Raw genomic sequence first — 15,700 nt, forward strand, 5'->3', positions numbered from 1 at the left:
TTTTGAATTTGGTGTAACAGACTTTGAGTGCACATGCACCCCCAGCCCCAGTGAGCATTTGGAAGCACTTCTCAAATGCTTGAAGCAGCCCATTTTGCACTTCAAACAGTGGTTCTGAATTCAGAATAGCTTCTATGCAAAACATTTTGCACATCCCTAAAATAGAATTATTCTTCCAGAACTGGGAATGTGTTCGCCTCACGAGGTAGACCAGATCAGATCAACTCCACAGGAAGGCTAAAACTACTTTTATTAAGATTGGCTACAATAACAAAATCTTGCAAGTCTGACTGTGGTGGACCTCCTCTCCCTCTTGCACTTCAGTCAGTCAGGGAGGTGTCTCCCTGAGCCACTTTTGAATATCTCGTTTCTCAGCACTTAAAAAACGCTTCAGCCCCTTTTGCCTAGGCAGCAGTTCCTTCATCAAGGTACTTCATCAAGGTCATCTTCATCAGAGTTGTCATCCTGGCTCTCTACAGAATGTTTTCAAGTTCACAGTTACTTGCCCTTTATGTTCAAACATTAAGGGTAGGGTGGCCCGTATCAAACTCACGGATCACGAAGGTGAGATCTGCAGTGTCATCCTTCAGGACAACATCCTGCCTGGGGAGGAAGAATTGTCACAGGTCATATTTGTGATCCTTGTCTTCTCACAGATGGTCATGCAACACTCTTCGGAGCAAGAGGAGATGAGAGCTTTCCCCGGCCCTCTCACCAAGTAAGTTTGCAAGGCTTAAGAAACCAGGTTTGGTGCATTTTGTTTTGTCTGGCTTTTAAAGTGTGTCTGCTCAGTGCAGTTCATAGATGACAACTTTGACTCTTGGTAATATTCAAAGAAAGGAAAATCTTTGTTTCTGACACCCCAAACTGATTTTATCCTTGGGACATTGTCTTCCCTTATCTACACTTTTTGGTTGTCCTTAAAATATTGCAACTGTTGTGAATTATTATAATATTAATACTGAAAGTGAAGAAGGGAGAGCACTGGTTAATCCCACATGTCTCCTAAGAGGCAGCCAAATATTTTGGGCACAGAAATTGCAAAGAAAAGTGTGTTCCATTCAAGTGCACCGGAGGAAGCCCCTGATGGAAGATAGCACTGTGAGCCGTGTCGCCTCAAGTAGCATAAATCAGACCTCCAGATAAGCATTTATTGGCTGGATTCAGACGTACGAAGCCACGAATTGTTTTAATTCACTCCATGCTAGTCACGCCATTGTTTCCAAGCCGGACAAGCCACATTGGGGATTAGCATGACCCAAGAGTTGCAAGCTTGCAGGCTTAGCTCACTATTATTCCTGGGGTGTAGCTGCTGTGTTGAGAGATGCTGCCTGCATCTCTCCTTGTCATCTGAACCATCTAAACGCGGCCTTCTCTTCCTCTTGTAGAGATGATACCCATAAAGTGGATGTTATTAATTTTGCCCAGAACAAAGCCACCCGCTGCTCTCAGAACGATGCTCTGATTGACAGGGAATCTGCTCGGCTTCTCTGGGACTTTGTCGTTCTCCTGTGCAGGCAAAATGGGGTATGTGCTCTGGCCTTTCTTATTCCCTTCTGAGTCTTGTATAGACCAGCTCTCCAGTCCCACCTTTCAGACCTTCACACTGGTTATCTCAAAGCTTAGCAGTTCCAAGTTGGCGAAAGGACGAGGCTGAGCCAGCTGGATTTAGCACCATGAGCCTCAGCAGAGGATGCTTAGAGAAGCTTAGTGCCTTGGATGAGCTTGTAGCCCCCCACTGTCACGTTCACCATTTCAATGTGCACTGTACATCGTAACGTTTCACGTGCCATGGCGCCAACGCACGTTTCTGCTTGGGAGGGAGCAGTGGAATGTGTTTGGGTTATGTGCTCGGCTCAAGGACTTCTTCCCGTGGACCATCAGAAGCCATTAGGAGCACCTGGGATTGTGAGCCTGGGAAGATTCTACGGGGGGAGGGATCTCAGTTGTACCAAGGGGTTTTTAGTTTGCATTTGGCGCGCTTTTATCATTCTCAGCTTTCTTTGTACTTGCATACTATTCTCAAATAAACCAGATTTTATGAAGCTCTTGCTTGTGAGTCTGAGAGTATTTTAGGATAGGCAACCATTACACCCCCCCCCCCAAGTCCTGGAGATCTCCCCTGAGCATCTCCAAAAGGTGCCACCAATTTTAATGTTTCTAATTTGGCAGTAAGGAAAATGGGAGAATAATCATGTTGACTGTGTTTAATTGATTTGGTTTAATCAGTCCATATTTATTAATTCATTACTTATCCTGAGCCAGGTTCTGTACACTACCTTGGCAAATGTCTGAATGTTGGCTTACAAGCCAACTAACAGCCGTCTGGGTGATCTTCTAAGCAGCTAACTTTACGAATCCCAAGTAAAAGGCTTATGGTCAAGAACTCACTTTCCGCAGCCAATCTGCCATAATTCATTCCTTGTTAATTATGAACAATTCTTCTCACCTCCTCAAGCAACATCAGTAACTGAGAAGGGACAGAGGGATAGAATAGAAAAAGATTGGGCATCTCATTGGGCTAGAAACAACTTAGCATACGCACATTGAACCAGATGCCTCAGCAGCCTGACCTGATTTTCTTGATTTCAAGAAAATAATCATGCTCCTCATATTAGTATGTTGCTCATTAGAGGTAGTTTGGGGGAGGAGCACAGTTTACGCAGCTGTTTTCAGGATGAGTCCCTCTTAAGTGAATGGGAGCTTAGCAAAGCTTTGCTCAGGGGAAGCTTGGGGAAGAAAAGAAGATGCCTTTGGCTTCCTTGTTGTGTTACCAAAATGCTCTGAATCATCCCTTGCCTTCTGCCCAGAGTTTTGTTAGCTTGAGTCACTTTGAACAAAGTGTGTTTTCTGCAGCTCTGTGTTTCTTCTGAATTGTGCAGGGCAGCCAGGGTTGGGCTAAAATGCCCTGGACTTCTTATGTTTACCAGGCTGCTGATTCGGTAGAACAATCGTCTCAGCTGGAAATCCTGTATATTAACCCCCCTCTTTTCCTTGTTCATTGCTGGGGATGATACATTCGCAGGCTCAAGTCCTCTCTTTCCACTACTCAGGGTAGCCCATGGACACATTTCACTTGGTTTTCAGTGGGGATGACGCTTCCACCCTAACACAGCCATGGCAATGAACCGCCAATTCCTGGCTTTGCACCCAGTGGGGTTGCAGGGCAAAAGCAGATCCTCCCTGAAGTCCCCCTGCCAGCCAGTCTAGGAACAGAGCAACAAGATACTTCAGGATTAGGCTGTACAGGCGATTTTCACCTCGTTCGCTTGTAGTTCTGATAACCTTGTCTGTTTTTTTAAGAGCATCCCCTTTATTTGTAGACAGTGGTGGGCACAGACCTTGCTGAGCTTCTGCTGCAGGACCATAAGACAGTGTGGCTGCCCGGGAAGTCACCCAACGAAGCCAACTTGATTGACTTCACCAACGAGGCTCTGGAGCAGGTGGTGGAAGAATCCGGGGAAGCTCAGTTGTCTTTCCTGACAGACAGCCTCGTTGCCACCATCGACAGCCTTGAGAAGGAAACAGAACGCTTCCGAGAGCTGCTGCTTTATGGGCGCAAAAAGGTGCGTTTCGCTTGGCTTGCTTTCTTGGTGTGTGTCGGCCTTGCTAAGGAGAGACGTAGGTCTGCAAAAAACAGATTTCTCTCCGGCTTAACGGGTTCTCTGGGTTCTTTTCCAATAGGACGCTCTGGAATCTGCCATGAAACGTGGGCTTTGGGGCCACGCGTTGTTGCTTGCCAGTAAAATGGATAGCAGGACACATGCCAGAGTGATGACCAGGTAGGAGATACCTCTTTGTGCATCTCAACTCGACCAGGGCAGAAGATCGCCTTGCCCTGTTTGCTCGGGAGGCCAATGCGACCGTCTGTTTGCTAGCTTTGTGTTACCTCCCTCGAGGGGAAACAGTGCAGTTTTCCTCCTTGGAATGCTCACAGCTGTTCCTTCTGCTCTTTTCTTTCCAGATTCGCCAACAGCCTCCCGATAAACGATCCGCTGCAGACGGTTTACCAGCTGATGTCTGGCAGAATGCCAGCGGCGTCTACGGTAAGTTCCAAGGGCGAGCCGTCCTGATGCCCGCCTTCTTCACCAAGGTGCAGCTTCTAGCACGGGGGTCCCCAACCCACTAGCTTCCAAGTGTTGGGATTGCAGCTTCCTTGCTGCCTGGGAATTCTGGGACTGATTGTCTCAGTACATGTAGACAGCACGTGTCGAGACCGTTTCAGCTCTCCTGGCTGAGCCGCGCAGGCTTTGCCCCCCCCCCGCCCCTCCCCAGCTTGTTGCGCTCCAGTGCTTTGTGAATTCGCCGTTCTTGCTCCCTCCTCCATCTTTCATGGCTCGTGGCATCAGCCTCTCCCCTCTTTCTCTAGTGTTGTGGAGATGAGAAGTGGGGAGACTGGAGGCCTCACCTGGCAATGGTCCTGTCCAATTTGACTAATAACATGGACGTGGAGTCAAGGACGATCATCACCATGGGTGACACACTGGGTAATCCTGCGAGGCAACGGGGGCTGGATGGGTGGCAGTTAATCTGTCTTCTGGAGTAGAGGGACTTCGGTAGTTGGACTTATTAGGAACTTACGGTCACTAGGCAGGATCTCCTCAGCAAGGGTTATTGAGGTGGGGTGGCAGGAATTCCAGCAACTGCACAATTTCCCACCAACAGCCAACGTAACCAAAGCTCGTGCTTAGCAAGGATCATGTAGGCTGCCCTTAGGTGGTAGACAGTAGACAGGAAGGTGAGCCGTATAGGTTTTTTTAATCATTATTTTTTCCAGTTTCCAGTATATTTTATAACAGGATAAGAAAAAAAATACAAAAAGATAATCAAACAATTAAATGCAAAGAAATACAAAAAAACAACTAATAAACACAAAAAGCAATACTGATAAAAATTAAAAGCAATACTAAGCATCTAAAGGCATCACTATCATATTAGATGTATAGAAATCACTGTTTACAGAATATTCCTTATAATACGGCATTATTATCAAATAGAAAAAGAAAGAAAGAATATGATAGTACTACTCCATTGCTGTAAAACATCAGGAAGTTTGTATCAAAGAGAAATGTATTGCTTCATTTTCTGGTTCGTGAGGAAAAATTGTCAGCCCAACAAGATAGACCAGACTGAGAAGCCAACTACTTCTATTTTAACAGCAAAGTAGCAGAATCTTGCAAGTCTAAAAGTGCTTCCCCCCGACTCCTTCCCTTTATCTTTGTGTAAACTAGGGAGGGGCCTGTCGATTTCTAAAGTTATTTTCTTGGCCTGGGCTCAAGCCCTTCTTTTCTAACTGTTCTCTTGGTAGCGGCTCTTCCTTCTGTCCTTCAGGGCCATTCCCTAAGCCCTCTACAAAAATTGCCTTTTTAAAAATAGGTAAATTAGACATTTCCAAAAGATGATGCTTAATATTTGGAATAGTATCACTTTTCCAATTTCTCAGAAAAATTCTTTTAGCAACCCCCCCCCCCCCGATGTACATAATGCCATAATGCCTCAATCAGATTCCAGACTTTTGGAATGTAATTCAATACAGCATTAATATCCTTAACCTTAAGGGATTTCTCCATAAGTCTACTTATTTACAGTACATTATATATGTACGTATAAAAAGTTACCATCATCAGAAGAGGCAGTTTCTCCAAAAAGATGGGGCCAGCAAATCTAAGGATGCCCAATGTGCATCTGGAATTAGAATTAGCATTTTTTAGTAAGGAAGATGGCGCTAAACAATAGGAAATCTGAGATTTCCCACCCATTCCTGGGAGATGGTCAAATCCCATCCTGTCTCCCTGGAAGATGCTTAAACCAGGATAGCTACCATGCTGTGTAGAGGGGAGATCAGCTTTCTGATTCACAGACCATCCTCACCTCGGTGGTCCTACCTGAATCAGGCCTTTGAGGTTGTAAATCCCTAGACTGGATCCAGGGATGCGCCTGGTGGGATCTTGCTTCCTCAGAGGATGCCTTGTTTGTCTTTGGTTGCAGCTTCCAAAGGCCTCTTGGATGCTGCTCACTTCTGCTACCTGATGGCTCAAGTTGGCTTTGGCGTCTACACGAAGAAGACCACCAAGCTGGTGCTGATCGGCGCAAACCACAGGTGGCAGGATGCCTTCCAGTTTTCTCCCTTTTCCAGTTTTCTCCCTTGGGGTTGAGCGGCCACCTTGGTAGCCTCCTGCCTCCTCTGCTGCAGAATCAGAACCCCGGTTCTCCTCCAGGGGAGGCCAGGCTCTCGTTTGCCGCTTTCTCCATGCGTTGCTGCCCCTCCAGACTCCCCCTGAAGCGTCTTTTGTGGTTCAGGCAATTGTAGCCACGCAGCCCTATTTGCATGGTGGAGCTGCAGAGGACTTGGTGCAGCTCAGGGGCGCTCTCTTCTACCCTTGCACAGAGAGGCTTGTGCACCGAAAACAGCTCTGTGGATTGGCGGGCGAAAGAGGAGACGTTTCATTGCGGCTTGCCAAGCCATCAGCAGTGCGTAGCTTTACGGCGTAGAGTAGGAATTCCAGCAAATGATCCCAGATTCAAACCAGGCTTTTGAAGGATGGCTGCTTGCTCCCCCCCCCCCCCCCGGCTTTATGGTCCTTTGAAGGGGACAACCACGCCCGCTTCCTTCTTCTAGATGGCTCTCGGGCCATACTCCACTGTTGAGGGTGATGCTGAACTTCAGAAGCTGCTTTGGGGCCCTGAAGAACGACGCGTTTCTCTCTTTCTTCTCTTAGCTTGCCTTTTATGAAGTTTGCCAGCAGCGAGGCTATTCAGCGGACAGAGGCCTACGAATACGCGCAGTCCCTGGGGACTCAGCCATGCTCTCTGCCCAACTTCCAGGTTTGCATTTCTCTTCATACAGTTGCTGTGCTTCATTTCTTGTGAGCCACAGCAATGCTTGGGTTAGCTGTAAACTTGGTAGCCTTTCCAAGCTGCTTCTTGCCCACGCTGGAAATTTGGTATGTGGATTGGTGGCTGCAGACCAGGAGCCACTTGCTTTCCCTGGCCTGTGGGGGCTGAGCGCAATGTGGTGCACGGCTCAAGGAGCTCCTTCGTGGGGTTTGTGCTGGGGTGAGGGCCGGTGTGCCCTGCTCTGTGGCCACGCCTCACTCTGGCAATGCAGAAAGCAAGGGAGGGGAAAAACAGCGGTGGCAGTCAAAGAAGATTCCGGACAGAGCTGCAGATGGGAAGGATTTCTCCCCCACAGACAGCAGGAAATGCTGCAGGTGAGGTCTCTGCAGCACCAGGACCACGTGCAAAGTACGACTGGCTTGGGAACTTTCCGGCGGACTGTGAGCCTTGTTTAGAAAGGCGCACGGCTGTTTAACTATGCCACTGCTTTCATTTTGCCCTCAAACAGATCCCCTGCTTGGAGATCTTGGACCGCTTGTGGCCCCCAAAACCTTTCATTTGTTCTCCTGGGCACTCCGTATCTTTTTTTATACAAACTTTTAATTTTCAGGGTGACAGAAGAGGAAAATTATTAAATACACGACAAGGGAGTAAACGTAGTAATTAACATTAATTCAGTGGAAGTGAAGTGTGATCAAAGTTGGCCCTTGTTCTGGCCAAGTCCAGTCCTCGGTCTGTAGGGATCGGTATCTCAGAATCTTCTTGCCCTTCCAGGTTTTTAAGTTCATCTACACTTGCCGGCTGGCTGAGATGGGACTAACCGCACAAGCATTTCATTACTGCGAAGTGATTTCCAAAGCCATCCTTAAAAATCCCGGTTACTATTCACCAGTTCTTATCAGCCAGGTGATCCAGGTACTGTACGCTCTGCAGCAGGATAGCTTGCTGAAACCTTTGGGGGGAGCCGAGGATCACTGCCCTTCCCCTGGTCCCCGGGGCTCAGCAGGTCCTTCCAAACACAAGAGGCCACCTTTTCCCGTGCATGACCCCTGTGCCCAGTCTTCCCCAGCTTGGAGCCCTCCAGATATGTTGGATCACAACTCCTAGGTAGGTTTCTAGACTGGAAGTGGAAGAAGAAGTCTGCCTCAGCCCCTGGGCAGACAGTGGGGTGGCTGGAGGCGACTGCAGCTGTTCCTCGTCTTCTGGATCAGCTGAGCAGTCCCAGGGAATGTCTCCGTATGTCTTATTTCCCTTCTTCACTTTACAGATTTCCTCCCAATTGCGGCTTTCTGACCCTCAGATAAAAGAAAAGCCTGAGCAGGAATTATTTATTGAGCCTAACTGGCTAATTCAGCTTCGATACTTAGATGGGCAGATTAAGGTGAGTTTAACATCCTTTCGGACATTTGCAGCTGGCTGACAAAGATTGGTCCCACTCAAGTCTCCATGGATGCTGACTGAGTTTTGGATTGCTCAGCAGGGTGACCTGCTGTAAAATGCCTCTCCCACCAACCTGAGGCAAGAGAGCCAGAACCAGTGATAGCATAGTCAAGAAGGCAGGGCAGGCAGGGGCGGGGCAGCTGTGAGTGAGGAGCAGAGGTGCAGAGGCCCCCAGGAATAGAGGGAATTGCTTCAGCCAGCTGGATTCTGTCCCTCTGGGCAGAGGCTGTTAATTGGATTGCTCAGCTCTCAAGTTTCCAGGCAGAGAAATACGTTTCCCTTGCTTCGGGGGTAGGCTCTGCCGCATGAGATTTCTGGCCAGCTCACTTTAGTATCTTTTGAGATCTCATCCAAGAACCTTGATTTGACCATCCTGTGAGATTTCTGCCATAAAAAAGTAAGCTCACAACGACAACATCTAGCCACGTGCACACCGGCTTTCAGTCCTCATTGATGGGCAGCATACATCCCCTCCAGATCCCCTCCAGTTCCCAACTGCCTTGCAATCATGGGGGGCTGTGCCTTGGGCTGGGCGGTGGCACCGAATGGCTGGTTCTCCGGTAAACATGACTGTCGGCGTCCCTCTTGTTCCAGGAGGGCTCCTTTGGGTACAGCGCAGGGCGCTTCACGCCCCAGCAGTATGCCTCCAGCACGCCGAGCTCCGAGCCCGACCACACCAGTCAGAATGAGGGCCTGGGGGGTGGCCCAGAACTGAACTCCAGCAACCCGCTGTTGGCCTCCCTGCTGCCCAGCATGGTCCACCCCGTGCAGAGTGTCCAGCTGATGCCTTCAGGTGTGTGCGTGGTGGGGGGGAGGGCAGCTTCCCTTCATGGTTGAAAAACAGGCACATGGAACCCAGAGAGCCAAACGCCAGGCGACGTGGGAAGCTGGGCCAGATATGTAAGGGCCGTCCATGTGTTGGGAAGCATCCAACTTGCTCCTCTTACTATGGCCAAGCGACCGCCTGTGCGAGCGAAGGACATGGGCTGCTTCAAGGCCAGTGATAGCCCCCCAGACTGGCCTAGAGCATTCCCTGGCTGCCCCTCCGGACCCTTTCTGCACATGTGCAAATTGCAGTCCAGCGAAGGGGCAGTCAGGGTCTGCAGGTCGTTCTGGATGCTTGCTTATTATGGGATGCAAACCCCTTTCTCTTTCCATCCTTTGTCTAGCTCCTCCGACCGTTCTGGATGGCTCAGGAACTCTGGCGCCGCCTTCCCAGCAGGAGCCTGCCAGCACTGTCCCGTTCTACCCCGTGGTATCTTCCTCTGGGGGCCCAGGACCCAGCTTCCTGTGCCCCTCCGGAGCCGAGCAGAACCCCATGTACTTGGGGCCGACGATGCTGCCAGCAGGCCCCCCTCAAGGTCCTGAGCTACAGCCACAGGAGCCAGCCCAGCACGAAGCAGGTCTGCCTTGGCTGGGGAACGAGCGGGGAGAAAACCACTAGCAAACTCCTGACAATGCAATCTGGGCCCGTCCCTAGACAGCCTGCCGTGGGCCGCATTGGGGCGACTGGGGAGCACCATGGGGCCTGCAGCTTTTCTGCAAAATCTCTAGGGAACGGCAACACAGGGAGAAAGGGAGGGAGAGAGAGAGAGAGAGGTTCTTTTGATGGGTCTTCCCATTTAGAAAGCACATTTAGGTTCTCATCCTCCTTAGGGAATTCAGCAGGGCAGGGAAGCTTCACTTCGGATTTCTGGGTTGCCCTGGGAGGGAGCTGTGATTACAGTCCCATCTCAGATAGTTACAGGTATTAGTTGTGAGTAGCTCCTAGATGGACCTGGCCACTCTGCGTTCTTGGAGTCCTTGGATCTGGAGCTGCATGGGTGTGTCCATACTCCCCTTCTCAGGAACTTGAGTGGCGTGAAGGATTATGCCTCGAGACTCGAATTTAGTTTACTGTTTTGCGGATGGAATTCTTCCTGAGGGACCTGCTGCTGTCCCTCCTTAGCACTGGCTCTGATCTTCTTCCAGGATTTCTGGCCTCCCAGCGGCCAGTTCCCCCAGGACAGGTACTGTGTTGCCGCTCGAGACAAGCCAAGTGGAATCTTGAGTTGTGCAACTGCTAGGCTGCAGTGGAACTTCCCGGTTTTCACGACAAGGGTCCTTAAGGGGATTTGCCCGTCGATTTTAGCCTCCCTAATTGCCGTACCTTTGCAACAGCTTTCTGTGCTGCTTCTCATACAGTCCCATCTGATAGAGACAGGGAGTAGTTGTGAGAGTTTACCCCGAAAATCTGGGGTAGAAAGCAAATGTTTTTCATTGGTAGAATGGTGTCCTTTTCCTTTAGGCGCTGCCTTGGAGACAGGTGGATGCAGCAGGAGTAGGGGAGCCTGGGTGGATGGGAAGTGGCTGAGAGGAGCTGCCTCCAGATCCAGATTTCATTGTATCTCTCTCTGTGTTTCCCTTTCCTTCCTGGAGCTGGTGAACGAAGGGCGGCTCCTCCGTTCCAGTAAAGCCTTTAATAATCAGTCAGTCTCCTTTGATAGGCAAGTTTGGGACTGTTTATTAGCTGAAGCGGCTTAGCCTTGCAACAAACAAGAAGGAACTCTTCCCTCTCGTTTGTGAGCGATGAAGCTTACTTGTCCTGCTCTCTCTCCCTTTTCGCCTGTCCACAGCCCCGGCTGAACCTCCTGCTTGGAAGGCAGTTCCAAAGTCCGGAGAGGAGGACTTCTATGGGAAGATGGCAAACATGGTATTGGCCTGTTTCCTTCTCTTTTTTTAAGGGCGCTAGTGACCTTCAGTTTGTGGCCACGTTGTACCTGAGGTCTAGCGGGAAGTTTCCAAGCCTGCCCTGCATGCTCTGGCTTAACTCGGGCGCCTTAGTTCTGGAATGCAGACATTGCTGAGGTGGCTCTAGAATTCCCTTTTCTGTGAGCACACGGCCACGGCCCTCTTGGTCAGCCGCATCTTGCCTGCAGAGCTGTTGCGGTGTCAGCAATGGCCTTGGACTACCTCTGAGGCATGTGCACACAGGCAGAGCCTCAGGCTGAAGGCAGGTGGGTCTGGTGAACCAGGACCCGGGTCTCCTGAGCATGAAGAATGGCCTTGATCCTTGTCTCCCTTCAATCTGGAGGTCAGAGACCAAGAGCAGGATAGTCTGGTGAGTGAAGAGGGTTCCGTGTGTGAGTTCCTGGATGCGTGCTTTCTTTTTTTCTCTTGCAACATGACCAATCCACCACTGGGATTTGAGCCAGTGGGAACTGTGCTGGCCACGACTGTTCAGGTGTGGTCTCCGCTCCTTGTTCATGTGCTGGCTTTGTTTCTATCCAGGGCCCAGGCCGACGATCCAGATCGACCTCCCAGTCTTCGGCCCACATGGTATGCCCTGAAGCTGATTTGCTGCCCCTAAATCTTTTGTCCACTTATATGTCACTCTCTCTCCATCATCATGTCGCATCTCTGTTGCTTATTAGCACTTTTCCTTCTTCTTCCTCTTCCTTCCTCCACTTTTTATCTTGGCATCAGTTGAAGATGTCCCTTCTTAAAGCCAAAACTTAACTCAGTTGCATGTAACAACAGGGCCTGGGGCGGCGGTCTCGGACCACCTCGGAGTCTTCTGTGCATTCTGTTGGCCGGGAGAGGCGAAATTCTGCCGCGAAGCAGCCCTCTCCGCCCCCTCCCTCGATCCCAGAAGGGAAGAAAACCCCAAAAGAAGCCAAGAAGGACCTGGCACCTCGGAAAGTGAGTCATAAATGTGAAGGCTGAGCGGAAATACCTCTGCTCCTACTGGAGCCTCCTACCGGAGAGAGTTTTCTGTTCCCAGCTTCACTCAGATTCCTTTGGCAACCTCAGTTAAACTTGCCTGATGCCTCCATCTCTTCTTCCCCCCACAAGCTGAACACTTCTTCCTTCAAACTTAAAGTCGGAAATTGCTCTGGAATCTCCAGTGGGGAAAAAACAATTGTATTAAAGGGAAATATTATGGCAGACTGTCCACACTGCACACACGATAGAAAGGCACCAAACTGGCTTTGGTAGCCACCTCCTTCCCCTTCTGGCTGGCATCCCCTTGCCAGCCGGGTGCTCCCCCGGCTCAGCTGCCTTGTTGTGTCAAGACCATTTCCAAAGCGCCGCTCCTCAAACGGGCTTCGCTAAAAATAACCCTTGTTAGCTGTCCCTTCTGATGCACACTGAGCACCTTTTGCCACCTGCAATTCAAACTACCTCTGTGTATCTCCTCTTCCCACCCCCCACCTCAAAGTTTAGGAATCCACTCCCTTCCTTACCACCAGCTGGAGCCCCAAATTTATATATCCTGCTTTTCTTCCAGGAGCTTAAGGCAGTGTACCTAACACTCCTTCAGTTTTTCCCTCTGACAACAGTCCTGTCAGGTAGTTGAGGTGAAGAGGGAGCGACTGGTCCTCAGTCCTTGGCTGAGGGTAGATTTGAACCAGGATCTCCCTGGTCCTAGCCCAGCTCCTTAACTACACCATACTGGCTCTCAGCAAGTTCCACTAAGCCATATTATAGGTTGTTTCATTTTGTCTTGCCATATTTTTTGTGGACTTAGCCATTTGATTTGTACAGTGGTGAGAGAAAGTTGTGCCTTGGACTTTAGAAGTATCTGCAGTCCTTCACTGCTGTGACTTACACTGTGATAAGAGCTTCATCTGTTAATAGGTTTTTAGAAATCTGGTTGAACTCTACCCAAAACAGTGTACTGTGTCATGTCTTTATTGAACCCATTTTTTTCATGGCTTTGTGTGTTGTTTATCCAGAATGAATAGGACTCAGAGGAAGCTCCATTATAGATCACAGGATTGCAGGTTTATGAACAGTTCTGAAACACTTACCAACTTTCTATCACCACAGTAAACAAGGGTTTATGGCATAGTAGGCTATTTGCATCTGCCCAACTGTTTCTTATTTATTTATTCACTGTTCAGCAAAGATGGCTTAGCATGATGCATGAACCCACCCTCTCATTCACTTACTAACTAAGATTTCCTTCATGCCTTGTTAATAGTTTCACGTTTGACCAAGGCACACAGACAAGTATGGCTGAGGGCCATTGACTCTTGAAGCAGATTTAACATGATGGATTGTGACCAGGCCTGCTCTCCATGGCCACCAGGGGCTCACTTCTGGGGAACTCTGCCATGCTGAAATTCTCTTGTGGGGACATAGACTTTCCTGTCCTTTAGATCAGGGTTGGCAAACTTTCTCAGTAAAGAGCCACTTCCTGTCCTTGCTTCACCTCCATGGGCATGACTGGCAGGTCTGCCAGCCAAGGAACATGGCAGCCATTGAACCCTGCCAGTCCGCCAACCAAGGAGGCTGCTAATAAGCCACCTCCCAGGATGCCCTGCCTGTTGTCCCAGGAGTTCAGCTGAGGTTCAGGCTTGGCAATCTGCTGCCCACCTGCCCATTCTTAGTTTGCAGGCCATACAAAACAGGTGGTGGACCCAGGCTATAGTTTGCCAGCCCCTGCTCTAGATTATAACATTTGTGCTGTCTTTCGTGCTGGGTAAAGCATTATAAGCACTGCATGAATGAAACACTCTGACTGTTTCTACATTTGCACCAACCAGGTATGTAAACAAATAAGTAAAGTTAATTATTTGTTTTCAGAGTGGTGGCACTTGGTTTGGCTGGCTGATGGGGAAAAACAAAAATGAAGCTCATCTTCCTGATGATAAGAACAAGTCGGTAAGAAGATTGTCCTTCAGCCCCTGCTAGTATAGATGGGCATCATTTTCTTCCTTTTAATATTCAATGCAGGACTTGTTCATAAAATCCTGTGGCATCTGACCTTGGGACCTTTAAAAACAAACACATTTTTATTTTTACAAACTTTTTATTTCAAATGGTACCAATTCCAAACTCAGATGAAACCTTTCAGGATTGGCAAAGAACAGTCAATAGATTTAAGCAGGAATAGCTCCCTTACATACTATGCATTGCCCAGCAAGGCAAATTTAGACATTTGCAATATGGTTTCTAGGAAAAAGGTTATGAGGCCAATAAAAATGAAAGGACTTAAATAGGCACAGCAGGAACCTTCAGTGTTCAGTGTAAAATATAACTAACTAGGTTGTGGTCAGGTCGGAGAAACAAATGGAAGAGAATTTTGGAAATGTGTCACTAAAAAGCTTTCGATACTGTTTTTACTTCTGCCTAGTGGTTTCTTTTTGTTTTATTCTACTATTGAATGTAGACATTGTCCCTTTATATTTCATTATTCTAACCATAAAAATATCTTTAAATCGAAAAAGCACGTACAAATTTAGCTAGCTGAATGTGGCTCAGCTTCAGAGCGGTGGGGGTCTTACCATGCCTGGTGGCATCTTTCGTTCTCTTGTCGATCTGCAGATCGTTTGGGACGAAAAGAAACAGCGATGGGTCAACTTAGACGAACCTGAAGAGGAGGTAAGTGTTGTGGCAGGCTCTGAAATGAGCATCAGCGTTCCAGCGTTGGGCCACCAGATGGAAACTGAGATTGGATCACCGATGAGCACGTCGTTCTCCGAGTCCCCTGCTGCTCTCGCTCACCACCACCCCCACATTGTCAGAGGCTGGAAAAGCAGCTGCATCCCTCGGAACCGTCTTCTCCCTCCTTTGCTGTTCTAGCCTGTTTGCTTTTTCCACTCCTTTGTCTCTGGAGTTCTCTCTGCAAACCTGCCCGCTCCTGAGGGGCTGTTGTGAGAGCCATCGCCTGGTTTGCTGCCATCCAGACATAAGCAAGGCCCAGCAGAGAGCTGTGTTAGGAGAGGGAGGCTGTCGAGAGATCTGGATTTCAAGGGCTGCTTTTCTCCCCCTTTTAGAGCAAACCCCCTCCGCCTCCTCCCACGGGATTTCCTCAGGCTGTTCCCTCCGGACCAGCAGGGCCTCCCAGCGCCTCCGTCAACATGTTCTCCAGAAGAGCAGGTACCTGCGCAGTTGGGAAGCTTATCCTGGCCTGTAGAGCTGGTGGGAGCCGCAGGTTGCCTACGGATTGCCCTAAAATCAGTGGGGCCATCGTCTGTCCAGCTGCACAGACCCTTCATTGACTGATGGTGGCTTGTTCAGGTTGCAGGCAGAGGGGGAGGGGAGGGGTGGGTTCGAGAGCACCTCGAGATGTTGGAGGAGCCGATGTGTGTTACGCCGGGCGTCCTTTGGCACAGTCTCGCCATTTGCTTCCTAGTCATTGGATTGTAGCGGGCACCGTTTGCAGAATGACCCTAATGTGTTCAAATTTTCAGAAGTGTCCATTAGCCCCAAACGGTCGGGATCCCCTGCTCTGCGTGTGTAAGTTGCAACAAAATGGGTGTACGATGTAGTTCAGTGGAGGAGTTGTGGGCCAGTGGGAGAAAGCGGTCTCTGGCGGGAGGTCCTCCTGAGCCTCTGGCACATGCCTACCACTCCAGGTTGTGGGTCTGACAAAAAGGTCAATCTTGCCTTTGCTTTGGTGCCCTCCAGGTTTGTGGGAATACAAATTCCTTTT

The 15,700-nt window shown here is 49.3% G+C and overlaps 1 protein-coding gene across 4 annotated transcripts in view; it reads left to right on the plus strand.

The window, feature by feature from the left end:
• The window catches only part of SEC16A (SEC16 homolog A, endoplasmic reticulum export factor), a 39,431-nt gene that overhangs the window by 16,994 nt on the left and 6,737 nt on the right, over positions 1 to 15,700 (plus strand). For all 4 annotated transcript variants that reach the window (XM_063316206.1, XM_063316209.1, XM_063316210.1 and 1 more), the window contains 18 exons: positions 657 to 718; positions 1,389 to 1,527; positions 3,324 to 3,566; positions 3,685 to 3,782; positions 3,965 to 4,046; positions 4,370 to 4,487; positions 5,989 to 6,100; positions 6,720 to 6,825; positions 7,612 to 7,752; positions 8,105 to 8,218; positions 8,872 to 9,070; positions 9,447 to 9,680; positions 10,893 to 10,969; positions 11,548 to 11,595; positions 11,797 to 11,958; positions 13,849 to 13,926; positions 14,590 to 14,646; positions 15,042 to 15,144. In XM_063316206.1, coding sequence (XP_063172276.1) covers positions 657 to 718; positions 1,389 to 1,527; positions 3,324 to 3,566; positions 3,685 to 3,782; positions 3,965 to 4,046; positions 4,370 to 4,487; positions 5,989 to 6,100; positions 6,720 to 6,825; positions 7,612 to 7,752; positions 8,105 to 8,218; positions 8,872 to 9,070; positions 9,447 to 9,680; positions 10,893 to 10,969; positions 11,548 to 11,595; positions 11,797 to 11,958; positions 13,849 to 13,926; positions 14,590 to 14,646; positions 15,042 to 15,144 — 2,173 coding nt within the window. The remainder of the gene's footprint in view (positions 1 to 656; positions 719 to 1,388; positions 1,528 to 3,323; positions 3,567 to 3,684; positions 3,783 to 3,964; positions 4,047 to 4,369; positions 4,488 to 5,988; positions 6,101 to 6,719; positions 6,826 to 7,611; positions 7,753 to 8,104; positions 8,219 to 8,871; positions 9,071 to 9,446; positions 9,681 to 10,892; positions 10,970 to 11,547; positions 11,596 to 11,796; positions 11,959 to 13,848; positions 13,927 to 14,589; positions 14,647 to 15,041; positions 15,145 to 15,700) is intronic.

This window comes from Candoia aspera, chromosome 16, assembly GCF_035149785.1.
Source record: "Candoia aspera isolate rCanAsp1 chromosome 16, rCanAsp1.hap2, whole genome shotgun sequence".
Lineage (NCBI taxonomy): Eukaryota > Metazoa > Chordata > Lepidosauria > Squamata > Boidae > Candoia > Candoia aspera.